The sequence below is a fragment of the Myzus persicae genome, unplaced genomic scaffold (genome assembly GCF_001856785.1).
Source record: "Myzus persicae strain clone G006 unplaced genomic scaffold, MPER_G0061.0, whole genome shotgun sequence".
NCBI lineage: Eukaryota > Metazoa > Arthropoda > Insecta > Hemiptera > Aphididae > Myzus > Myzus persicae.
This window is the reverse complement of record NW_019104189.1, coordinates 470,916-498,653: the sequence shown is the minus strand read 5'-3', so window position 1 is coordinate 498,653 and position 27,738 is coordinate 470,916. Positions and strand designations below refer to the sequence as shown.

The 27,738-nt window shown below is 28.4% G+C and overlaps 2 protein-coding genes across 7 annotated transcripts in view; both read left to right on the top strand.

Moving 5' to 3' along the window:
* LOC111039752 (inverted formin-2-like) overlaps positions 1–5,439 on the top strand; it is a 55,749-nt gene extending 50,310 nt beyond the window's left edge. For all 6 annotated transcript variants that reach the window (XM_022323363.1, XM_022323360.1, XM_022323362.1 and 3 more), the window contains 8 exons: positions 171–1,153; positions 1,237–1,535; positions 1,602–1,718; positions 1,820–1,960; positions 2,883–3,064; positions 3,166–3,278; positions 3,741–3,916; positions 4,320–5,439. In XM_022323363.1, coding sequence (XP_022179055.1) covers positions 171–1,153; positions 1,237–1,535; positions 1,602–1,718; positions 1,820–1,960; positions 2,883–3,064; positions 3,166–3,278; positions 3,741–3,916; positions 4,320–4,535 — 2,227 coding nt within the window. In that variant the 3' untranslated portion in view covers positions 4,536–5,439. The remainder of the gene's footprint in view (positions 1–170; positions 1,154–1,236; positions 1,536–1,601; positions 1,719–1,819; positions 1,961–2,882; positions 3,065–3,165; positions 3,279–3,740; positions 3,917–4,319) is intronic.
* Positions 5,440–13,559: 8,120 nt separating this feature from the next.
* Positions 13,560–25,409, top strand: LOC111039759 (hornerin-like). Its single transcript, XM_022323378.1, is given in 4 exon segments — positions 13,560–13,708; positions 15,208–15,664; positions 20,809–20,930; positions 24,268–25,409. Coding segments are annotated over 4 exon segments (1,467 nt in total). The 5' UTR covers positions 13,560–13,696; the 3' UTR covers positions 25,144–25,409.
* Positions 25,410–27,738: the final 2,329 nt, after the last annotated feature.

The following is a 27,738-nucleotide window of genomic DNA, read 5'->3' as shown; positions in this document are numbered from 1 at the left end:
TAAAAACATATTATTTACAATATCCATAATTTTAACTTTTAAAATGTATAAACGCTTTGTGTTATGTTTTAATAGTTAAATATTTTAGTACTAAAATTTGTTGGTAAAGTTGATAAAAAAAAATTAGGCACAACGAAGCATTAATAAAATAAATCGTAATTATTTTTCAGTAATGACATTTGGAATTTGATCAACGAAGTCATCTGTAATGATCCACGAACAATATTGGATATATACAGGAAAATTTCAAAAACGCATTCTACGGGGTCTCAAACTGACGAGAAAAGACTTATTAAAGGTTTATCCCCGAATGCCCGACGCTGCAGCTTAAATATACCAAAAGATAAGCGAACCACTATTAAACTTAAAAGACCGTCATTGCCCGCGCTTCCAGTCGTCAACAAATTAGCCGAACACACTAATTCGAACCGGCGCCATATTAAAAACCCTATTCAATGTTCTATATTTACTCAGACAGACAGTGCGTGTTATTGTGACGGTATCGGACGTTCTGTAGTTGACAGTAATCCCGAGCTGAATAATAACCGTCCAAATTTATTAGACGTGAACTGTGTAAAAAGTGATGATTGTAAATCGCTGGAATTATCATGTGAAAGCTCAGTAATACCATCTCCGCCATTTCTGTCAAACCTTTCAGGAATTCCACCTCCTCCTCCATTTCCAATTTCAGCAGGGATTCCGCCCCCACCGCCGCCACCGCCGCCGCCACCACCACCATCATCTTCATCAACAAATATTCCACCACCGCCTCCACTTCCATCGACGGGAATATCATCAGTACCACCACCACCACCACCCCCTCCTTTAACATTCATGGCACCACCACCACCTCCTTTGCCCGGAATGGCACCTCCACCACCTATTTTGCCTGAAATGGTACCTCCACCACCTCCTCCTTTCCCAGGATTGGGGTCTCCAGAGCCACTTTCGGTATCAGGAAAAGCTACTCAATCATCAACAACATTGGTATCGTCAATGGCATTGTTGGGACTTGGTACGACTATTACGAATATTACTGATGGTCATCGGACAGTACCTACAAGAAGAACAAATAACAATATTAAATACTACTCATTACCAAAAACCAAAATGAAGACATTGAACTGGACCAAGGTCAACAACCAATATTTAGGTAAAGTTTAAGCAATTTTATTTAAGCACATTTAAATACTTAATTGTTTGTTTAAATTGTAATAGTTTATTTTGCATTTTCAGACAATTCTGTTTGGTCTTCGGCGGACCCTCCTAACTTAAATATAAACTTCAGGAAAATTGACGAACTTTTTTGTCAAAAACCCAGAGCAAAATCTTCACCTGCTGTTTTATCGCCAAACGGTGTTTCTAAAGCAAACGTTGTGAATATATTAGACAATAATCGGAGTTTAGCGATCAACATAATGCTGAAGCAGTTTAAATCCGGTGCACACGAAATTTTAGAAGCTCTGCAAAATGGAACGACTATTCCTCTTGAAAAACTAAAAGGCCTTCAGCGGGTTTTGCCCACAGACGAAGAGGTAAATACGGTAATCTAGACGATTTGCTTGGTGTTAACTTAATATTTAAATGTTTCGAATTTTTAGATAAAATTGATAAAGAAAAAAGACGCCAATCAGTCTATCATCGGATCTGCAGAGCTTTTTTGTCTGCAACTCAATAGCATATCCAACTACCAGTTGAGAATAAAACTCATGATCGAGGTAAGTTACAGTTTTGGGATTCCGTGATGATTCGTGAACAATTTGCATTATTTTACTGCATAAAATAAATTAATAAATATCTATATTTCATTTATTTTTAGAAAGAAGAACTACCTGTCGTAGTATCTGAAATACACGGTCAACTGGACAGCATCAAAGAAATGTGCGATGACCTGATAAAAAATCAGCCGTTTAAGCAATTCTTGTCGCTTGTGTTGTTTATTGGCAACTACTTAAATGCTGTAAGCATTATATTTATGGAATCTAATAAAATTTTGTAAAAAATAAATGTCAAAATATGAACATCAATTAGAAAAATATTTAAAATAATTAATATAAAATTATAAACCAACCATGTTTGAAACCAAATTATAATAATATTAATAATAGTATAAGATTGAATGATTAAAAACAAAATTATTATTATTTCAAGTATGGGAATTTTAAGTTGTTCGAATCCCTAATTACAATACCCACAAACTTTGTAAAATATTTTCTTATGTATCTATAAATAGATTAAAAAGATACTTTTGCAAACAATTTATATTTGTTAATAAAACTTTTTACTAAAATTCTTTTAAATATTAATTCTGATATTAACATATTAAGTTAAATAATAGTTTGGACAGAGTGCCTACTAAACTATAATTATAGATTTCACTGTCCAAAAAAAGTATTAACTTTAAAATATTTGATCAAGTTTATTTTATGCATCCGTTGCTAGTGCAATATTATAATATTATTATTATAGAGTATCGATTATCTTATTATTTATTTGATTCAACTATATTTATATATTACGTACCTTGATAATTATAGTTACTTTTCCAAGTTTATTTTACATATAGTATATAGGATTGATCAACATTTTATCTAGATAATTATTTGAAGAATATTATGTAGTCTAAGGAAATTTTTTACATTTAATATTATTTGTATAGTTTTCAACAATAATAATTTGAATAATTTTTAAACATGACTACCAATAAAATAAATAGGTACTTAAAATATTTTTCTCAGAACATTCTAATATATTTATAAAATATAATAACTGATGATTATTCGAATACGTTTTGCGTTGAATAAAATGCTTTAATCTCCAGTATTACCACACACTCATGTTTTTGTTACTTTTCGCTTGTTCACAACGTTTTATTTTTTCAGGGAAGCTATGCCGGCAACGCGAGCGGGTTCACATTGGACACGCTGCCCAAATTGCTCGATACCAGAGCCAACAAACCTAGAGTTACTTTCCTCCATTTCGTTGTCGAAGTGGCGCAGACGAACAATATGGATGATATACTGAGTTTCACTAAGTACACTGCGGCGCTCAGGAATCTCTCCAGGTAATAACAATAACAACGGTGTACTGTGCACAATTGAAGTGCGATGCGCAAACACGGTTTTAGTTTATTTATTTGTTTCTGTTTTGTATCCAATATCATAGGATATCTTTTTTGTCGTTGGAAGACGAAATCAACATCAAAACAAAACAGATCAGGAGGTTGCATTTAGAGTTGTCGAAACAAACGAAAAAACAGATATCTGCTCAATTCTCAGGCAAGTACAGTTGTGTAAATTGTGATTTTTACAAAATGTCGAGTAAATTGCCTATATTGAATCCCTTATAAAGTCTCGTGCTACGAATTTTGTACATAAACGCCAACAAAAGTATAATACATCTTGTCATACAATGAAACGCCAGCGGGTGACTTCGCGTGACTGTCGAGTCATTATTATTAAATTATTTATAGTTGGGATATGCAGTAAAAGAAAAATAATCTTGAAAATTATATATTTTAAACGGTTTTATTCACTCGGAGTAAACATATGTGTGTACTCCGTTCACGAAGAGAATTGGTTAATGCTGGTTACTTTGCCCATCCGCTGAGACCCGAATAATAGATGTATCAGTCTACTTTTGGTGCCATGGCCGGGGTACAACGCATTTTGAATTTTCTTGATGAACAGAGTAGTATGTTTATGTATATCAATTAAATTAAATGTTTTTAAAATGTTTAGATTTTATGAAACAAGCTGTCATTGATATTGAAAATTTAAATAAGGAGTATAAAAGTGCAACGGAGGTAATTCAAAGAGTAGCTGTCCACTTCGGCGAGGACATAAATAAATTTAAAATCGAAGAATGCTTTGCTTTGTTGGGAAATTTCTTCGAGCGAATTGACGTGGTTGCTAAGGTAAGGTCATCTTTAATATTATATAATGTTCGAAATCACTTAATTAGTTAGGTAGCTTATCGTGTACTCGATAAAACGCAATGTGAACGGACAGTAGTCCTTCGGAAGACTATTATACTATTGTCTGTTGAGTATAGGATGTTGTAATATATGTAACGGACCTTATAGTTTGAGATCTAATCGTCATCAGTCATCACTCATCATTCACAGTATAACAAATTGCTTTTTTTATGAAAACAATTGAATGGTTTTTATGATGTTTGCCACTTAACAAATTATTGTTGATTGTTTAAGAGATAAAATAGTAATGATTCAATAAGTTTTCAAAAAGTATGGAAACTTTTTGAATACCTGTGTACCTACCGACTTTGCTTAATACAATTTTTTTCTTTGCTTACAATAGGAAAATACAAATCGCAGAATTCAAGAGGAAAAGAATAAAATACTCGCCGTTAAATTGGAAAATGAGAAGGGCGTCTCAAATGTTAAGAGGCGGGCCCGAGGATCAATGGTACCCAAAGATGAAGAAGTATGCATAGTGGATTTGGTATTGCGAGACATTAGGAGAGGATCGTTTAATTTAAGAAGCGTAAAATCTGAAAGTGAAAAACACATCTAATACGGCATACCAAACACGTGCAACGTGCATATTCCACACCATTTATGTTATTTTATATAATAAAAAATTCCAGAAAGTTTATTAGGTACAACTATTTTAAATACAAAAATATTGCATTATAAGACTTTCTACCAAAAACTATTAAAAGTGTCAATCTTAGCAAATATTATCATAAAAGCACTGTAGTTGTAATTTTCGTCTTACAGTTATTTTATATTTATTTAATTTCTTTACTATTTTTTTTTATGGATTATTGTTTTTTTTTTGACTTTAATTCATATACTGTTCTTACCACTCTTTGTTCTTTTTTTTGTATACGATCATTTAGTATTATAATCAACACCTTATTTATACATTTATATTAACGTTTACGATGTCTCTTTGTTTTTATTTTTTATATACTCTTATCGAGAATATGGAAAACACTAAAATATTGTATACTAATGGTTATGTAGGTTTTAATCTTAATCTACTAGAATCTAAAAATATTCATGTTTATTAGATAAGTTATGGATTTTATCGTGCCATTATATGAGTTCAAATGATTTTATTTTTTGATAATGTCTAGTTTTTGAGTTAAATATTACTCAATTAACTTCTGAATAAACTTATGAGTTGTGTTTAATAGATTTCGTAAAAAATTAATGAGTTTTTAACTCGTACAAGAATTGCATGTTCATATATTACACGGTTGATGAAACTTTGTGTCAAGTAATTACACGAAAACGTTTGAGCTTTTTTTGTTTTCGGTGTTAAAAATAAAAAAGACCAAACTATTTGGAAAGAAATCTATTTTTACAGTTACAAACTTTCTCTTCATAAAAAACAAATTATTATCCTCGTCTTAAGATAAACATAAAGTTCTTTTACATTAATAAAGAATATAAAAAAACTTATTCAAAAACTGCATTTGAACACTTCATTTTTAATGTATACAAAATTATATTATAGTACAAATAAAGTATTAAAATACGTACCTATAATCGAATAGATTATAACAAGGCTGGTTTTTAGTATTTTAGGTATTAATAAAAATAATATATTACATTAAGTATTATAAATTTATATTGAACATTTTAATGATTTTTGACTGTATTAAATACAAAATATATATTAAATAAAAATTATCATTCAAATGATGTAATGATAAATATCTAAATAAATAAAGAATTAATAAAATACAAATATAACTATTATGATTACATTTTTATGCTTGTCATAAGTATATCATAACGCATATAATAATTATATATTATTAAAAATTTGGTTGTGATCAAGTTAGCTTGGTGAAACGATTTCAAATTTGACGTACTTATTTAACCAAAGCTAATGTCTAAGTTTCATTAGAAAACCTATTTTAGAACGTGTAAACAAAAAAAGTGGAGATGAAGTATGTAACAGCTCTACTGTACCTAGTAATTGAGTCGGTAAGTTATTGTAATGTACGTATGTGTAGAATTAGAATTCAATGATAAATCATTGAATACGTAAAACGATTCTGAACGAAGACCTTCAGCCTTAATTACTTAGTATATTTTAATATTTTAATTTTACTATTTGTAATACGGTAAGTTAAATTAATTTTCTCCAGAACAATTCATTTTTTATATTATTAATGTTCATTAATTGTTATAGTACCCAATACATAATTATTATTTTATTTAAAGTAAGGTGCCAACATTATTGGTTATTACCCTACAATTGTACAACGTAAAGAGAAAAAAAAAATCAAAATCAAATCAGGTTTAGAGAAACAGAATGAAATATTTGTCGATGTTTATAATTTATTACTTAAATTTATGGCATAGAAAAATTTGTTTATTGCTTCGGTGTTTTCTTCGTTCAGAGAAGTCGCGTTGGTAAATATTTTCCGTGCTTCGGCGTATTTTAGACAACTAGTAACGATATGGTTGTTTGAAAGGTTTTCCTTGTCCGACAACCACAGAACGGTGTGAATAGGTTTGTAATATCATATTTAGTCAATTGCATGAAATGAATGTAAATGTTTTTAAATAATTGTCAATTGTCATTATGATATTGTGTAGGTATATAAAATTATGAAGTTTAATTATACTAAAATTCAAATCTTCAGAACAATATTGTTTAGTTTATATTTTGTATTTACAAAAAAAAAATTAAAATCGTTATTCTTTGTTTATATATTATCTAATTTTCTACAAATTTAGATTTAAAATGTCTACCAAAAGAATTGTGGTTCTATATTATTTAGATTTTTTAGTTACAGTATGAATTATTTATGATAAACATAGTATTACATTTTCGAGTCGTAGCTTAAACATTTGAATACATTTTTTACAACCAAATAATTTTCAAATTTTCCTGATTTTAACGAGTTTTGTCAATATTTGAATATAAAATTCTAATCGTACAAAAAAATCGTTCCTATCTGTGATTAATTTTTTTAAATGGCTGTATATAATATATCTTAGGAGGATCATTGTATTTAATTTTCAAACTTTTTGATCAAGGAAACATTTTTTAATGATATTTATAGAAAAAAAATCAAAACTATCAATATTTTAAAAACGTTGTCATGTTGAATAGAAAATGTTAAAATAAAAGTTCGGTAAAAATTTCAAGTACATACGGTTATTCGTTTTTTGAGTAGAGCAAATGATTTTGTCAAAAACTAGATTTACATAAAAGTTTTCTTTTTTTCTTAATTTAGAAAAGTACAGAATTTTTTATTTTAATAAAAAATTGTGCCTTTATATCTTAAATTTTTTAACTGCTATTATAACAACTTATATGAGAAATGTTGTATTATATTATGTTCAAACTATTTTGCCCAACGAAAAAAACTAAATTGATTATTAAAAATGTCTATAAATAGCACAAAACAAATCGAAATTTTTTGAAAATTTTATCTTGAGTATAAATAAAATGGTAATACAAACATTCAGTGAAGATTTTAAGTATTAAAGTTTATAGGTTTTTAGGTTACACCAAAAAACAAAAACTGATTTTTTTTAAAACTTTTTGACATTATCAATTTTGTTAAAACTATTAAACTTTCCCAACAGAAAAAAAGTGAAAATGAAGTAGAAAATCAATGCATTATTTCGACTTCCTACTAATCATATTTTACACTGTACACAGACACAAAAAATAAAAAAAAACACATATAATTGTAAAACCAATCTATTCATTGCTCTTCTCAGAACCTAATATAATAATAATCCAAAATTAAGAAGTTTGGTTTGGTTAAATAAACTGTAGTCTTTCAAGCAAAAGAACCATCTACTACTCAGCTACCAGCATGGTATTATTATGGTTAAATTACATTTTAAGATAAATACAGTTTTCTTTTAAATCCTATCATATATCCCTTAGTAATATTTGATAAAAAGTTATGGATTATAATACATGTTTTATCGAAATACTGCAGGGTGGCACTGTTACGGGAAATACTTATTTTCTCAAAAAGCATTATTGTTTTTGGTTGAACTATTTTAAACAACTTCAAATTATTACAAAACATAATAATTCTTACAATTTTTTTTTATGTTTTTACTTATGTGAATTTTAGATGTTAGAAATACATTTTTAGTATTTCATATTCTGAATAATAATATTTTTTTGAAAGTTGATGGTCACGAAAATTAAATTTTGAACGAGTAGCTAATTAATCAATAACTAGTTATAATATTTATAGTTTTGATGATTGATGAGCGGTGTGAAGTAGCACAATGGCAGGGAACACACAAAATGTTTGTTCACTGAACTCCTTATATTGTGTGTAAAATATAATTCTACAAATGACAAATGTTATAGGTACTTGTTAAAAATACGAGTGTTTACTCTCTAGAATCACGTTTTACTATATTGATTTATATGATGTGTTATATAAACACAATAACATTATAATCAATTAGATTAAAAAATAAGATTAATAAATTAATCTCGGAAATATTTTTCTATTATTTTCATAATTATTGGTAGTTGCTATTTTTTTTTCAAGTGCTTCTGAAATCTTTTAAAAATATAATCGATAATTTATCAGCGTAAACTTGTTGATGCTCAGTATAGATGATAATAAGATTACGAACATGAAACCTTGGTATGGCGTCATCATGATAATATGATTAGGAAATTTGTCTGGTAGGTATTAATCATAACATATTTTTATTATTATTCTCATTCGATTTTTATTCATACAATTTGTACTAGAAACTATTTAAAAAAATAACGATACTTTTAAGGTAGGCATAGTTATTCAGAACGAATTAATTATATTTACACGTCTATCCACTACGAAATTTAATATCTATTATACATAGATCAACACAAAGACGACACTGAAACTAGCGTGCCGAAATAAATGCTATCAGAGTTTTATTTAAACGAAATTTACAGTATAATAACTAATAAGTAATTCATTATTTGACTTATTTAATGACTTTCAAAACAATATGTCACATTAAAAAATAAAACAAAAATCTACTAAAATAAATAACTGACTCATGAATTAAAAATATTTCACGGAAAGATATATTTCACTTCTAAAAGACGACTCGAAAGAAATTAAAAAATGCTTTTAGATCTGAGTACAGTACACAGTAGTGTGTGGCTGAATTGAAAAAAAATGAATCGATTGAATTTAAAAATTAAAAATATTTAAAAAATTCTACACCTACCAGTTTTTTTTAAACGAAAATATTACGATTTGTATTTTCAAAACTAGTAGTGAGATACCTAAGAAGTAAGAAAATATATACGAGTTCACTTTAAAGTAAAAATGAAATTGACCTTAGAATTGACCATTTTCACATAGAAGCGTCTCGTTACCTTTTCAACAGTAGTGACACACTAAATAATGATCATTTCGCATCCTTTCATACGATACGCACACATGAGCTTAGAAATTGGGAATGACTTATGTTGACTCCTCATGAACGGCTGGTATCGGATTCAATATTACTGAGTGCAGACACCGTGACACGATTTATACAAATTCGTTTTGTTGTAGTAAAAATAATAATTATAATAATAACGTCAAGGCGGGTGTATAAGGTTGGTTCACACAACAGTTCAAAACATAACTCTTATAAAAATATTCATTAATATTATAATTATAGGTATACCTATTTCTATATTATTATCTTAAATTAGTTGTTAAGTTGTGTAACAAAAAAAAAAATTACATTTATTGATTGGCGAATCATCAATTGGCAGACTCAGCTTACATTGGACAAAATATGCTATAACAAATGCAATTGCTAATTAATTAGTTATTGTGATTATTTGTTTTCAACTATCGATAAACACATACATATATTGTGAAATACAACAAATTATTATACCTACCTAATTTGGTAATTTTTGCATTACTGCATTTTTGTATTTCTAATTATAAATAACAACACTGACAATCAATTCTAGATGGATTAAATACTAAATAATAATCCTATCATAAATCATATTAGCGTGGTATAATACTCATATAAAATTATTATCGTTCGTGTTAACGATGTAATAATACAGAAAACAGGACTTCATACATTTGTGTAGGAATTATATAGGGCGTATATAATATTATCCTATAGTTGTATGACATACTTACATATTTCAGTGAACATTTTCAAGACCTCCCCATCTGCGCATTATGTGCTCAGGGTGATTCACCAAGCATGCTCCCCCATTTCCACATCAATAATTTATTTATTCAAATTCAAATTTTTTTATTTTTAAGTTTACTCCAGTGCTAAATTTTCAAATGTAGGTATTTTATTCTGCTTTGATTATCACATTTGTATTATCTTTTGTAATTCGATTGAATCGTATTGCCGCTCGATATCCGATGGATATATTTAAATATCTTTATTTTCTTATATTCTACTTATTTTTTATAAGCTCTCTGATATTATTATAATTTACGGGTACATAAGATAAATTGTATTATATTGATGAGGAAGAAATGTGACAAATTGTAACCTTGCACGTATGGTAATTATTACTATAGCTTTTGTGTTATGGATTACCAGAAAAACCAACGTTGAGATTGCAAGATGGGATGCAACAACAGAAGTAGTTGTTCTAGCCTCGGGGCTTCAATAATTTGTAACAGTAAATGCTATGGAAGCACTTCATGTCAAAATAAATAATATTGTTTTTTTTTTTTTTTTATAAATATTCTGTTCTGATAATAATTAAAACAAGTTTTTTTTTGCAATAGTTTTATATATTTTTTTTTTTGCATATTTTGAGTAAAATAAGTTAAATGATACGACACTATCCGACTTAATATGATAATGATGGTTACCAAGGTTAATAACCGGTATATAACATTATTCGCCGTTTAACATAATTTACCGTAACATTATTATTTAAATAAAAATTTAAACGAGTAGTTATTGAATTATTTAAGTTTAAATACCTACTGAGGATAATATGTTTTAAAAATATAAGTGATTATGGTTTAAAAAAAAAATAGTGTGTAAAATGACTAATTAATAATAATTTATTAAAATTTTATAATTTGTAAAAATTGTCCCGAGTATTATAAGTTCTAGGTAGGTTGCTATTTCAATATTACACCACAAATCTATTTGGCATTTAGTGTAAAATCATTATTTAGAGATATACCTATTAATATTATTTAGTAGGTACAATATAAGTTACACAACTCAGAAACTACAAGTTCGAATTTTGATTTAGATATGAATAAAAAGTAACCTGTTTAACTATTTAAATTTTAAAGTAGAAAAGAGGTATTATATTTTGAAAAAATAAGTTTTTAAGGGCACATGACACTTGTTGAATAATAACATTTTAAAAATAGAGTTTGCATAAATAAGGCTGTGTAGGTATAAATTTTAAATATTTAGGATGTGCCTATTCGGCATCTCGTCGTGAAGTTCAAAATATAGAAGACCATTTGAAAAAAAATCAATGTTGATAGTGATTTCAAAATTATAATAGTGCTGTTTTTACACTAGTGTAAAATTCTATTATGTTAAATAAATTTTAAATTCCATTATTTAACACTTCATATTAAAATCTCAGTGATATATTATCGATATCTAACTACAATGGTCAAATGGTTATCAATTATTATTACAATTAAAATGTTAAAAATATGAAAAAGATTACAATAGCTAACATCAATTTAAGTTCTAATTATGTCTTCCAAGGTAATGTGATCAAATAAAAAACACAACAAATTATAGAAGACACGATGTAAAGGCAACTTTAAAGTAAAACAAAATAGAGGAAATAGAAAAATGTGTTACAATACCATTTACCTGAGTTCACTTATTAAAAAAATACTGTGTGTCATGTAATATGTATATCTGTATTCTATAACTCAATAATATATAATATTCATTTATTATATTAGTATTGAAAAATATTCTACGATATCAAAATTTGTCAGTGACAATTTTAATGGGCACTATATTTTAGGTTTGTACATGAAAAACACATTAGCTAAATGAGTGCAACCACCAAATGACGCACGAACGACGAAGTGAATAAGTCTTTAATATATTATTATATTATACATTTTAACCGACTAATAACCTCATTGTTAAAACCTATTAAATAGTTTTTGAAAAATATAAATATTTTAAATGAAACATAATCAGTCCAGGTGGTATTTATAAGTGTTGTGTATACAATTTTGTAACTGTAATTTTTATTATTATTATTATTATTATTAATATAACGCCACTGACACAAAAAACCCTCCTTCATACTAAAACTTGATTTTTAAGCTATAGAAGACGTTAAAAAACAAAATAACCTAATTTCCATTTGCCAATGTTCTACATTCTATAGACATACATTTTATGAATCGATGAATGTATTGGATTTAGGTACAGTTATGGATGTTTAAAAAAAAAAAAATTTATCATCCACATTTTAGAGTAGTGAAAATGCTTCAAACTTCAATTCTGAAGGTGGTTTCTGGGGAAAATTGTATCAAGTTGATCCCATGCAATACCGCTGGATGTGTTTGAATCAACGACGGGATATAAAATAATTAACATTTTTATAGATATAGATTCAAAAAAAAAAATCCGGTTAACTATTATATAGTTACCTGCATGTTATACTATAGTTTTTAATCTTTATTATCGTACTTAACGATTATTATTACGACTGTTGTTGTTCACACGCGGATGTAAGTCTTATGATGATAAATGTACGTAATAAATTATATATGGGTAAATTCTCATTTATTTTTTTCGCCGAAAAATATCGCGAAGGTCGCTGGATGGTTGATGGTTAGACGATGAAGTGAGGGGTTAAAGTAAGATTAATACAATAATGTTTTACTATTTTCCGATAATATATTAATTTAAAATATGTACCTAGTACCTATACTATTATAATGATTGCGATACAATTTATTTTTTGTTTCTGTTTTTGATCTCAATCGCCCACCACCGTATATACAATAATATGTATTATACTATGAACCCATTGTAATTATGCATTACTCGTATAATATGCTTTTTCGCCTCGACCTGAATCAATTATCACTACGGATCTTCGACCTTTGACCTTTCGGCCGAGGGAGAGAGAGAGAGGGATAGCGAGGGAGAGGGCTATTGCTATCAGTCTGACGGAAAAACCGAAAAATACGCGTATACCCCGTATACACACGCATGAGCCAGGAGATAAATTAATATAATATTATATTAATATATATTATGATAATAACAACCATAAATAACAAAACAACTTGTGAATAACAACGATAGTAATATTATCATCGTCGTCTTTGCATAACATATAACAACTGCTGACCAGTTTTAGTGATACTGCCGCAACCACCACCGCCACCACCGTCTCGTCATCATATCACTACCACGGCCACGATTTATGTAGTGAAAATACGTATACATTTATTGCAAAAAAAAGGTTCGGATGCATTGTAGGCGTATTCCGTACTAGATTAACCTCGGCCGGTCATTAAATCATGATATACAATATATTTTATAATAATATATATATATATATATATGTGCGTGTATGCATATACTAGCGCGTGCGAAAAGCCCGTCCGCAGACATCGTTTATAAGACAGTGCTCGGCCGACGAATGTTCGCAGTCTCAACCCGAAGATTACTAACAGTCTTCCAACGTCCGCTAAACTCGTCTTGTGAAGAAACACTACACGCTCACTCATCAACATGAATCGTCTGGTAATTATTATTATAATACCTACTTATTATAAATTATATCGTTATACAAGCAGCGTTTATTTAGAACCGTGTTTGTACCAAGTCTGTTACGATTTTCGGTGAAAATATCCGAGTTCATTCAAAATATTATTGTTCCCACACGATTATCTTTTAAGCTCGTTCCTATACAGTGTTCAGTACAATAAAAATCATACATTTTAATAATACATACGCATTGTAGTACCCGTACTATAATGCTTTGAATATTTTTATTTAAATATTTAATGCATAGCATGAAATATTTTAAGAATCTAGTTACTGTCTTTAACGTAGTTTTCAATATTTCTCTGCAGTCTCCTGTACCAGTCATATTGTTCGGATGTGGGTTACCTAACGAATATGTTTTTAATATTTTTATATTTAAATGTTTTGAATAATTTTTTATTTTGTTCTCGTCGCCGAGCTTGATACCTCGTCAGTTAAACTTAAATCATGTACTACTCACTCATCGAACAACCATGCAAGCCACAAATAAACAATCTGTTTCCTCGACCATTTCAGCTTTGTACCTACGTTTTGATATTCTTTTGAAACACAAATTAAAATTGTGACTGCGAAAGAAAATTACTTAAAAAAATTGTATACCAGGCACGATTTTGCAGTTTTATTATAGTTATTTCATTACCTACGCGAAAGATTTTTAGTTTTTAATACATATTTTACGTAGATGATTGTATATAATAATAAAAATAATAAAATAATTCAATATTTCAAAATAAAATTGTATTCAAAGTTCAGTGTGATAGCTAAAAATAAATCTTTTTGAGTGCGTAATATATATGATTTAATAATGAGTTTAATATTTAATTGAATTTTGACATAAAATAATTCATTTTTAGAAAAACACAAAAATTATTATACATTTTACAGCTTATTTTAAATTGTAATAACAAATTAATTCTGAAACAAACGTTTTTTTAAAAATAATAATATGAATGAATATTTTGTTTTAGTTTTTAATATTCTTCTAATATTATTATTGTGATTTAAAATTTTAAAAAAATTAAATATTATATGATGCATTCAATTTCTTGTCAATGCTTAATAACTTATAGAATTTTTCTTTCACCATAATATAACATATACAAAGGTAATTTATTTAAAGGCTCATCATATATTATTATTGTTTTCATTCAACTACCACAGTCATCATTGATTTTCATCAATGCCGAGCATGTTTTTTTTCTCTAATTATTAAAAAAAGTATTATCTCCTCTCTTCTGATGGTATTGTTACACGGCGATTTATTTTTCATTAACCTTCTTATATTTAAGAAAACAACGTTTATACTCTGATATCGTTGAATAATTTACCTACCATAAATATGTACAAATACACCTATCCTATGACGTAAATAATTGATTAAAAATTTCATAACTTAGATGTGTGTACAATGTACAACTATTACTATTGATTGACTATTAAATTTGTTATTTAAATGTATTTATTGTCTTTTCTAGTCAATCGTATTGGTTATCGCATTGGTCGGTTACTCACTGTGTGAACCGGGATATGGTGGTGGTTCACAAAATAGTGGAAATCAAGGCGAATACCAACAGAGTGGTCATGGTGGCAGTGGAAGCCAAGGATTTGGTAGCAACCAAGGACATGGTAGCAACCAAGGATATGGTAGCAACCAAGGATATGGTAGCAACCAAGGACATGGTAGCAGCCAGGGACATGGTAGCGGCCATGGACATGGTAGCAACCAAGGATTCGGTAGCAACCAAGGACATGGTAGCAATCAAGGATATGGTAGCAACCAAGGACATGGTGAATACCAACAACAGGGACAAGGTGGAAGCCATGGACATGGACAACAATATGGCAGTAACCACGGTTCAAACAATCAAGGACACGGTGGACATGGTTCAAATCACCACGGACACGGTAGTGGCCATTACTAAAACCACAATCGCCAATCGTAAATGCCATCCAAATCCCACTACATCACGTACTTATGACTTAAACGTCGTATTTTAATACAGTTGTCGACTCGTAACATAATTTATTTCATTATTATTTATACCTAAATTGTAAATTTGTTCATAATACTGTACCTATACATTATTATATAAGATTTCGAATTGTAAAGATTATACTCAAACAATTAAACATTTTTCTATAAAAAACTAAAGTATTTTTTCATTTAAATAATTTATAGTTCGGAACAAATAACGATCATAGACCATTAGATGAGAGTACGTTGTGCACGGTCGTAGTATAATAAATTTATAAGTGCATATTACTCTACATATTTGGACATTAAGTATTTCTGCAATAGGCTATGTTATTTACGTGATTGATTCAAAAACTATTGTTTTGTCAAACAAATATTAAAACTGTAAGCAACATTTTTAAAAATAAATACCTTAATCGATATATTATTATATTATACTAACCTAAAAAATATGGTTCTTACCGTAATATTTTCTCACTTGTAGGTAATGGCTGCCTACAGGGGCTTTTCGATTTTATTGCATCTTCTTGTATATTTTGTCTTTTGATTCTTATCGTGGTCAAATGAAAAGTTATAAACCATCGATCATTTTGTATTTATTCTCCTATAAATAATTTATTTACGAACAAGTCGAGTAAGTGGCTTTTGTACTTGGTGTACTTGGTTACATTAAACAATTAATATTCCAAGAAGTGTTATAGATTTTCCAATTAAATCAATATTCAAAAAAGATTGGAAATATAAGCAAACAAGTTCCTATTTCATAGTAGATAAGCAATGCAATAAACAGATTAATGAATTATATTATTCTGTTTAATATTGTATACCTAATAAACTAGTTTGTCTCTAGAACCATCGGAGGAGTAAAATGTTCTTCATTATACAACATGTATTCTATATTATATAGTATGAATTATTCTAACAGTATTTTAGTAATTTAATATGTTAATATTACTATTATAGTTATTGAATATAAATATTATTCATAATCAATCATATCAATTAGTATATTATGTTTCTTTGGATACAAAATGTAACGATTGTAAATAGTATAAAGTACGAGTACGTCATCGTCTGACGTCTACACAAATAAAATCGTTGCCATCAAAACCGTAAATATAAATAAATCTATAAAGCCCGGTGACAGTATTTGTGCTGGAACCAATTTTGAAGAGTGTGCAATGCACTTAATACATAAAGCAAGTTAAGTACACAATATTAGGTGTTTGAAACTTTTAATCACATACTTTTAACACATTGCTTAACGAATTTATCTGCATAGTGGCAATAATAATTTTGCAATTCATGATTGTTCATAGAAAACTTAATATGTAACAGCTACATTTATCACATATTATAATACTTATATAGGGTTCCAAATTTGAAATATACCAATGAAATTATGAAAAATAATTTTTCTTCTTTTAAACATGGTCGGTTATAGATAATTAGAAATAATATTATTTTGATTATACTCAGAACACATTGATGATGAATAACTTATTAGATAAGGTTTGCGAAATACTTTAATACTTAATAGAATTTCATGCATCCACCGTTTTTTTTTAAGAGTTACATCCAAAAAACAAAATCGAATTTTTCGAAGATCGGCTTGCATAAAAATTTCAGTTTTTCCTTAATTTGTATTTGTTTTTATTGACGCTTTTGAAAACTACTGGTAACTACCCTCCCCCTCCCCCAAGTATCAACCTCATTAAATTTCCTTCTAGAAAAGATGATGAAGTAGAAAAACTCAAAACGTAATGACAGATACAAATAATAATAATAATAATAATAATAATAATATAACAAATACATATTATAATAATTATCATCATATATAGTACCTAATAATTATTACTACATACCTAATAAGTAATAAGTATTCGTTGTTTATTTTGGGCAAAAAATTAGTTGAACATTTATTTATACTACTTATAGAAAAACAAATTAACTAGTTATAGTCATTTTAACACATTATAAAATATATTCTTGGAAATAGAAGCAATAATAAAATACTGTCTCCTCTCCGGATCGTTTTTCATTTGCAAAGATTTATTATTGAATTCAAATTTAATACATGCATTACAGTGACCACAATGAGGAAGGAATACTCGAAATACACTCAAATGCATTAGACTGAGCTAAGAGTCTATTCCCCTAATTTTTGTTTTTTTGTCAAATTTATGTTTAAATCCTTTATAGAAGTATAGCCCTGTGTGGCGTAACTATAGGACCTTTTTTTAGGGGTTTTATGGATATTTGTCAATAATGGCATATCATGTATTTCATAAGTATAGCTTAAATAATTAAGCATTTATAAGTCTAAATGTCTATCCTGAAAAAAAAAACAATTCACTCATTTCTCTTAAACAGTTGTCGATACAGAAAGTGTAGGTACATAATATTTTTAGAAAATATTTTATATTTGGATAAATCCTATAAGTTTAGCAAAAGGGCACCATTGTTGTCCTGAAATTCAAATTATTATATTTTTTCACATTTTCAAATTTGTTGACACCATATTATAGACAGTCTCTAATGAGTATAACTGATGATGACTTAAAACTAATTATGTATATTCTTAAACAATTATTGTGGAGGTTGTTTTGTACTAACGATAATTAAATATAGAAAAGAACAGTATGGAGAGTGATAATATATTACATACATCACTCTCTTCATAGTTACGCCAGTGGCTCTACCACCTGGAATGTGTTATGCACATATGCGTCAACGACGAAGTTATAAAATAATGTAAATTATTATACCTATATATTGATCGAAAACAATTTGAATAGCCATGCACCTTCCTATAGTCTTCATTAGTGCACTATATAATATCGGTATAAAAACATTGCTACGTTATTATTACGAAGAATGTTGTTGTTCACGCGTACATGTATGTTTTGTGATAATGTATGCATGTGATAAATTACATAACGTGTGTAAATTCTCGGTTTTTTTGACGAAAATATTGCAAAGGTCGTCGAATGGACAATCGATGAAGTTAGAGGTTAAATTATGATTAATACAATATATTATAAATATTTTTCGATACTTAGTATATTATTTAGATCATATACTATGGATCAGTAGCGCATCTATATGATTTTTTCACAGAATTTATTTTAAAATCATAGATTTTAACAGACATTTTTGGTATACAAATATTATACATTCATATTATTAAATACATGTTAAAATGCGTTCAAAATATTGTCTCCAGGAAGGGGGGGGGGGTATAACCGCCGGTAGATACGCCACAGCTATGGTTGGATGTATAATATTGGATGAATATTAGATGCTTGATCTTGAGGTTGATGTGTGCATGCGTAAGACGAACCGTTAGTCGTTACGTGTTTTGCCATTAGTAACTGATTGATTTATACTTGTATAATATTATTATATAATGTCAAATAGACATTTTTCGTCGTTCATATGCAGTTTTTGTTTGTCTAATACAGAGCCTTGTCACTAATAACTTATGCTTCAAATTATCGTTTCACGAGTCCATCAAAAGTATATTATCTAAATTCTAAGGTGTATTATAATATTTTATGTGGGTGCCTACTTATTATGATGATTGCGATAAAATTGATTTTTTATTTCGATTTTTGATGTCAATCATAAAGTGTCCACCACTGTAAACACAATATAATATATTATACTGCTAGTATAATATGATTTTCCGCTTCGACCAGAATCAATTATCACCACAAAGTTGCATAGAGCGTGAGAGTATGTTAGTAAAACAGAGAGAGGATTAGTGAGAGGGAGGAAGAGTGCGCTCATTATCCTTCTGGTGGAAAAACCAAAAACACAACCAATTCTATGTATTAATATTATGTTTCCATTTACCTTAATATTTATTATTATAATAGTATTTATAACCATTAAAAGCAAAGCAAAGTGTAAATAACAACAATAATATAATGATCATCCTGGTTGGGATTTTATAGCACTTAAAATTGCACTTAATTCGTATTATTTCATCACTTCGATGATGTCGCTGCTCGCGTAGCATCGTATAGACACGGTCAATGTCCTTATTTAATTTATATTAACTTTTAAAGTTAAACAACGATTAAAATGTTTTTTTTTTTAAATACGGCCAATTTGTACAAAAAATTAGGTTAAAATTCAAAAACAAATTTGATGATAACTCTGCTATTCCTAAAGTACATTTTTTATAAAAAAATATGCAAATGCTATAAAATCCCAACCCTGTTTAGGTATCTATGTTGTCGTCTTTCAGTTTTTGCACAACATAAAAACTACTGATCAGTTTTGGTGATGTCCGTCGCAACCATCACAGACTCATTATCATTACCACCACTTCGATTTATATAATAAAAATATAAGTATATATATCGTATTTATCGGTTTAGATGCACTGTAAAGGTAAAGGTACCAAGTGGAGTGCCCATAGGGGGAGTGTTGTATTCCCCCATTGACTCATAAGCTTTTGTCAAGTGGTTTAAAAGTTACATGAACAGTAATATAGAGTCCACTCAAGTGCTATTTATTAAAGACATATCAATTCAAAAGGATAAAAAAGCGACATTTCTTTTCATGTACGCGAAATGTATTCGTTTAATATAATAGAGACTTGTTGTTATAATATGAACTTCAAATTATTACCTGGAGATTTGTATCCATAGTAGGCACATGCATGGATTTTTATTTTTTTTTAATTAGATTAACAAGTATACTAGAATGGCGTAACGTCTTAGCTCAGAATCGTGTTTAGTTTGCAAGTACATTTAACGTATTTATCGGTTTTGGTGCACTGTGTAGGGGTATAACCAGTGGCGTACCTAAGGGGAGATTAGGGGTTATATCCCCTCATTGTCCTTTTTTTCTGTCTTTGGTATTACCAACACGACTTATTTAAATTTATTATTACTTATAACACTACCCCTTCCTCTTTCCAATTGAAAATTCCTGCAGGTCACGCCTCTGAGTATTTCGTACTAGAATAATCTCGGCCTGGCATTAAATCATTATACCAAACAAATTTTATAATACGTATATTAAGATGATGCATAATATACTTGCGCGTGCGAAAATCCTGTCTGCAGGCCTGCTAGTTTATAAGACGGTGCACGTCCGACGAATGAACCCAGTCGCAACCAGAAGATTACTAATAGTCTTCCAACGTCCACTGAACTCGTCTTGCGAAAATACACTACGTATTCATTCGCCAACATGAACCGTCTGGTAATTATAATTTACAATACCTATTAAATGATATCGGTGTAGGCGACGTGTATCCCTAACCAATAATCGTGTTACCGTAAATGATTTTAGGCGAAAATATATAAGTACCTATCTATATTCAAAATACTATTGAACTCGATTATATTTTAAGCACACTCTTAGACAATGATTAATACCATATGAATTATAGATTTTAATAATACATAATGCAGAGTGTAACAGAAAGACATAACAAATAAAAAAAGAAATTTGACTGTTAAATATACACAAATATGTGTAAATTATATGAATAGTTAATAATTAAAAATATATACTTATGTCAGAAAATTCCTAAATATAATATTTTGAAAAAATAATAAGTTAAAAAAAAAAAATTTGATATTTTAAAAAATTATAAAATAAAGTTTAACTTAAATTAATGTTTTACCATAAAAATTTGTATCTGTATTAAAAAAAAAATAGATTAAAATAACAGTAATTTAATTTGTCAGGTCTGTTCGTCCCACTCTGTATACTTAATTATTTGTAATATAAATAATTATTGTATAGCATTAAACTATTTTTAAAAAATGTCCTAATGCCTAAAAAAAGTTTTCAATACATCTCTGTAGTTTCTTATAAGTCATATTCTGATGTGGGTTATCTGGCCTATCAGTAAATGATGTTTTAAAAATTTCAGATTCTGAGCGAAGCGATGAATTTATATTAATTTATAATGTTGTGTTTTTTCTCAAATTTCAAAGGCTTCGGGGAAAACAACAAAAAATAAGGGAAAACGGGATTTTTTAAGTAAAACTAATACTAAAAAAAAAATAACTGATTCATTTTTGATAGCGTCTGTTTTCGGTTTTTTTAAAATTCGACAATTTAAAATTGTTATATATATAGTGTATACTATCATATCAGTTACAGTTGTCTTATTTATTAGTACACACTTCTAAAATATGTTGTGCACACTTCCAATGTCGGACTTTACGCTTTGTGTTGGAGTTCACCAAAAAATAGAAGCTGCATATTACAATTATTATTATCAACAATTATTATTGTAATCTTAATCGTGATGTGTACGTCAAAATAACACATTAGTGCGACGGTAACAGCAGCGATGCGGATAACTTTTGGTGCTCGGGAGAAAGGGAGTGATAGGGTTCCGTGTCTCCTTGTTGGCGTGACGGCAGTACCGGTTATCGAGTACTTTCTGAACTCCGACCAGTAGTTGAGATAAGGTAACGCACACCCGCGGTATGTATCCCCACATACATTTCTCTTGTTTGGGTGAATTTTAAAAAAATTGTTTATTTAGTGCAAACAAAAAATTATCGAGGATTCGTGATTTTTTCACAAAATGTCTGTATTAGTATTTTTTTACATTATAAAATTATCATAATATTTTGACTCTTTGTAAGCTTTTTATAGGCATAAGATATTTCAATTTCTATAAGATTTTTTTTTTTTTAATTATTGTACGTAAATAAATGTTTGCTCTTTTAATAATTTTGAAAATATAATAACAGTTTCCTTATATATGTTTTTGTTAGTGTAATTAAAACAAAAATGACTGAAAGTTCACATTAGTTTTTTATAAGTCGAATGTTGTCCACGTTAGATATTCCCCCTTATACTAACGATTTTTCTTGGAACGATTACATGATTTTGTTGTAATTCAAAAACACATAAAAAAGATACCAAATTTTAATTAGATTAGCATTACCTATACACGATGTAATTTCATAGACATATTAAGATAATATCTTTTTTTTTAATTTTTTACTATAAACATTTACATTTTGTTAGGTAAGACAGCTTGGAAATGAAAAACAAAGTTTCTCATAATTTCTTACAGTAGAAGTTAAAAAACATAAAAAATACATATTACTTACAATTCTTTTTTATAAAATTAAATATCAACAAAATTCATGATAATCACCAACGTTTTCAAATTATTTTGTAATTCAATATTTATAAAATGTTAAACTTTTAAAGCTTCTGATTGAACATTTAAGACAATGTTTCTCTTGGGTGTTTCAAACACTATCCAAACAATCCAAAAATTATTTAACCACATTTTTAGTAGAAATATCCATTACATTACCCAAAAATCTTAAAAATATGTAAAAGCACATTTTTTGATAGTTATTAAATGTTCAAATTTGTACGCATTTAGATAGGTATTTAAGCGGAGAGTAACGATTTTAATTATTTTGTTATTATTTAGAAATATTATTCATGGATACTTGAAACTTTTAAAGTATATAAAATGAAATGTTTTCGCAGAAGTTAATTCAATCCATTGTTTTACTAATAGTAAAATAAAATATGTCTTTAATAGTACCTAATAATATCATAAAATATACCATGGTAATATAAGCTGACAGACTCTTCACTCAGAATCGTTATTTGTATTCAATAATTTTATATCATTAAATTCAAATTTAACAAATCCATAACAGTGACCCACATAACACCTAATGTATCAGAACTGTACCATTTTTTATTCATAGGTTTTGAATCATTTTTCTTTCTGTACGATCCTCGTCGTTGAGCGATATGACACTTAAGAAAAGCTATAATATCCCTAGGGTTCTTTCCACTTAACATTCTGTCAAGTGCATATAACTTGTATCAACGCATTGTTTTTCTTTTTAAAAACAATACACTTTTCGAAAGTAACACCAGGCAATTAGTTCCTGAGAAGGAGAGGGGGGAGGGGGGTATTTATGAATCTTACAGACGGAAACATACATTCAACAGGCGCTAAAGAGCACAAGATGCAATTTCATTGTGTGAAATACTTTTACCCTGTAATATAAACTATACTTAGATGATTATATGCTATAATGAGAATAAGCATAATTTTAAAATTAAATAGTATCCAAAGTTCTGCGTGATAACTAAAAAAAAATGTTTTAAGTATATATAATATATATTATGTCAATTAATATTCAATAATAATAATATTAAAACAGTTATTTTTTGTATTGCTTCATATTGAGTCCCGACGTAATTTAATATTTTATTGTTGAAATCTTCATTAACAAATATACTTATTCAGTAAATTCATTTTCAAACATAAAACAATAATAATTAAGTATTATTACATAATTTCTGTTGTAACTGTTTCACGTCGATGCATTTTTTATTAAATTATATTTTAGAAAATAACGTATATTTTGATATCACTGAATAATATACGTACTATAAATAGGTATCACTACACCTATTTTATGACTTCAATAATTTTCTATATACATCATAACTTACTAGTATAACAATTAACTATTAAACTTAAAAAAGGCTATTAAATATGTTGTTTAAATACATTTTTTATCTTTTATAGTCAATTGTATTAGTTATGGTTTTGGTCGGATATTCACTGGGTGCACCGGGATACGGCGGTGGACACCAAGAACAAGAAGAACATGGTGGACATAAAGATAAATATGATGGACACAAAGAAGAACATGGAGGGCATGAAGAAGAACACGATAAACACAAAGAAGAACATGATGTACACAAATATGATGGACCAAAAGAAGAACATGAAGGACACAAGTATGGTGGACATGATTTTGGTGGACACCAAGAAAAGCACGGTGAACATAAAGAAGAGCACGATGTACACAAATATGGAGAGCACAAAGAAGAACACGGTGGACACAAATATGGTGGACACGACTTTGGTGGTCACAAAGAAGAACATGATGTATACGACTTAGGTGGACACAAAGAAGAACACGAAGCACACAAATATGGTGGACACAAAGAAGAACACGATGGACATAAATATGGTGGACACAAAGAAGAGCATGGTGGACATAAAGAAGAATATGATGTACACAAATATGGTGGGCACAAAGAAGAACATGAAGGACACAAATATGGTGGACACGACTTTGGTGGACACAAAGAAGAACACGATGGACACAAATATGGTGGACATAAAGAAGAACATGGCGGGCATAAAGAAGAATATGGTGGCCACAAAGAAGAACATTGTGGGCATAAAGAAGAATATGGTGGACACAAAGGACATGAACACCACGGTGACCACAAAGAACATGGCGGACATGACTTTGAGGGACACAAAGGAGAATATGGTGGGCATAAAGAAGAATATGTTGAACACAAAGAACATGAACACCACGGTGGACACAAAGAGCATGGCAGTCATCACGGTTCAGATCATCACGGACATGGTGGTGTTCACTACTAAAACTTCATTCGTGTAATGTCATCCGATCCCCGTTGACCACAATTTTCTGGGACATATAACTTAAAATCATATTATAATTCATGTAATAATTGATTCATAATACTATTTATTTCATAATTATTTATTTTTAAATTGGAAATTTTAAATTTATCAATTTTGTTATAGTACTATCTGTACCTAAACATTATTATTTAAGATTTCGAATTGTAAAGATTAAGGCATATTTAATTAAACATTTTTCTATTAAAAATATTTTTTTACATTTACATTGTGATCACTAAAATAAGTTTAATGCGATGGAAGAATTAATATAATGTAAGTCCTTACTCCTTAACGCCAACACAACATTTGACTACTTATACTAGTAAGCATTCAGTGACCCATTGACCAGAGCAGTTTGTGATTACAGAGGTAACAATTGTCACCCATCGACTTGGTACCTCCCTCGGTAAGGCACAGTTATTGAACTGAGTGTGAATAAAGGCAATAACTATATATTAACAATTGCTGTCTAACATTTTTCCGACCACATTTTTATTTGTTGAAATCTTCACAAGATTATGTAACCAATTTATAAGAAATTTAAACCAAAATTATTCGAGATTAATAATTTAACTCAAATCCCTTAAAATACGCTTACTTTTGCTTTAAATTTTTATTGGTAATAAACCATCAACAGTCGTGCTGGGAACTCGAGTGTATTTATTAAGCATGCTTGACATAATTGGACATTAAATACATGTTGATTGGTGATGAAACATCGTATTAATATAAACGGTTAAGTTCAATAAACGTCCATTGAAATAATTTAACGAAAAATAGTTTATGATTAATAATAACCAGGACGTTTTGGATTGTCACCCTTAAATTATTGTCGCTCAAAACTCAAAACAAAGTTGGATTTGGTAAATTCATAGTTATACCTATAAATATAAACATAAATATATTAGTTGTGTGTAACGTAGTATAAATATAGACACTTAGTGGTTGATTCATTTAACGAAGGACACTCATTTTTAAGAGTACTTATGTTTTAAAACATATTTTTTTTCCCCATGGTTTTAAGTCGTTACAAAAAAATCATATTTTTAAAAATTGTTTAACTCTACTATTGTTTTATGTTTCTCGCTTTGTTGAATTAAAACGTACAGTTTTAATTTCATTTTTTAAAGAAGAATATTTTTCTGAGTATTTCGATAAGTAAATATCGAATTTAGGTTTAGTGGTTTATGAGTTATAATTAGGGCAGAGGACTTGTAGCTTTTAAAAATCACCCAATATGCACTTAAATGTACAAAATTTGCATTTTAAAATTATTTTGCATATATTATGTATTATTATATGCATTAAGAATATGCATTCAAAAATAAGATTATTTGTATGAATATATTTTATTTAAATTTTAATGCCTGCAACCGACGTCCCCGTGGCCCGTACTAAAAATAATGTATCTTATTCAGTGAACAATTTATATCTGTGCAAAAATAAAATTAATAACCGTAAAATACATCTAATCGGAAATCCCGGAGACGTGTCTCTAGAAAAACATGCTTGTGGAAACAGTCAACAACCATATTAATAATTAATATGATCAAAGTTTAAAATGATTTAAAATTTTTTCAATATTATTTTGGTTGTATATTAAATATTTAAATAAAATAAAAATGTCGACGGTAAAAATATTGATAAAATGATAAATTATTGAAAATATGCATATTAACGTATAGATTCGAAGAAATATGCACTAAAACCAAAAAAACCTTGAAATATGCATTTATATGCAAAATAAAATTTCAAAACTAGCTTTGTTTCAGCATGAACCGTATTTGTTTCTTTAACTGCTATTTTTGTGATCGTGCAAAACAAATATACAAATGCTACAAGTTCTCTGCCATAGTTATAAATATTTAAAGTGTATAATATAAGAGTTCGATTTGACCCATGTTTTTTGGGGTAACCACATACCACTTCTCTTCTCTTGTCAAAACTTTAAATATTTCATATAGGTAATTATACCTCATAAACAACTGCCTGAAATTAGATTTTTATGAATTAAAAATAATCTACTTTGGGGTATAAAATTAAAACTGTATGTTGTAATTCAAAAAAGTAAAATATTAAGAAATATTAATGTATAAAATGTTTTAAAACATGCATACCTATGTTAAAAATGTTGAATTTTACCAATTTAAAACCATGTAAAAAAATGTTTAGTAATGAGTGTTTGATGATAAAAGATTTCCTCGGTATTAAAAACAAAAACATTTTTGCTTGAAAACTATTATAAATTAAACCTTAATATTGAAAAATATATGTTGCACATTGCATACCAAATATTATATTGTGGATATTATATTACGATGTTGGTATTACTTAGAAATTAAAATGGTTCTTATTAGATTAAAAATAGGCAAAAATGTAGAACCCGGGGTGATGGAGCGACGATCTTGATTTTAGTTATAGTTAATCTTAAAGACATGAAACTTTTTGTTATTACATGTTAAGTATGTTTTTATTTTATAAATACACAATTTAATATACAATTAAGTTTCAAAAATATTTAGACCGAGATGAATGCAAATTATATAACGGTAT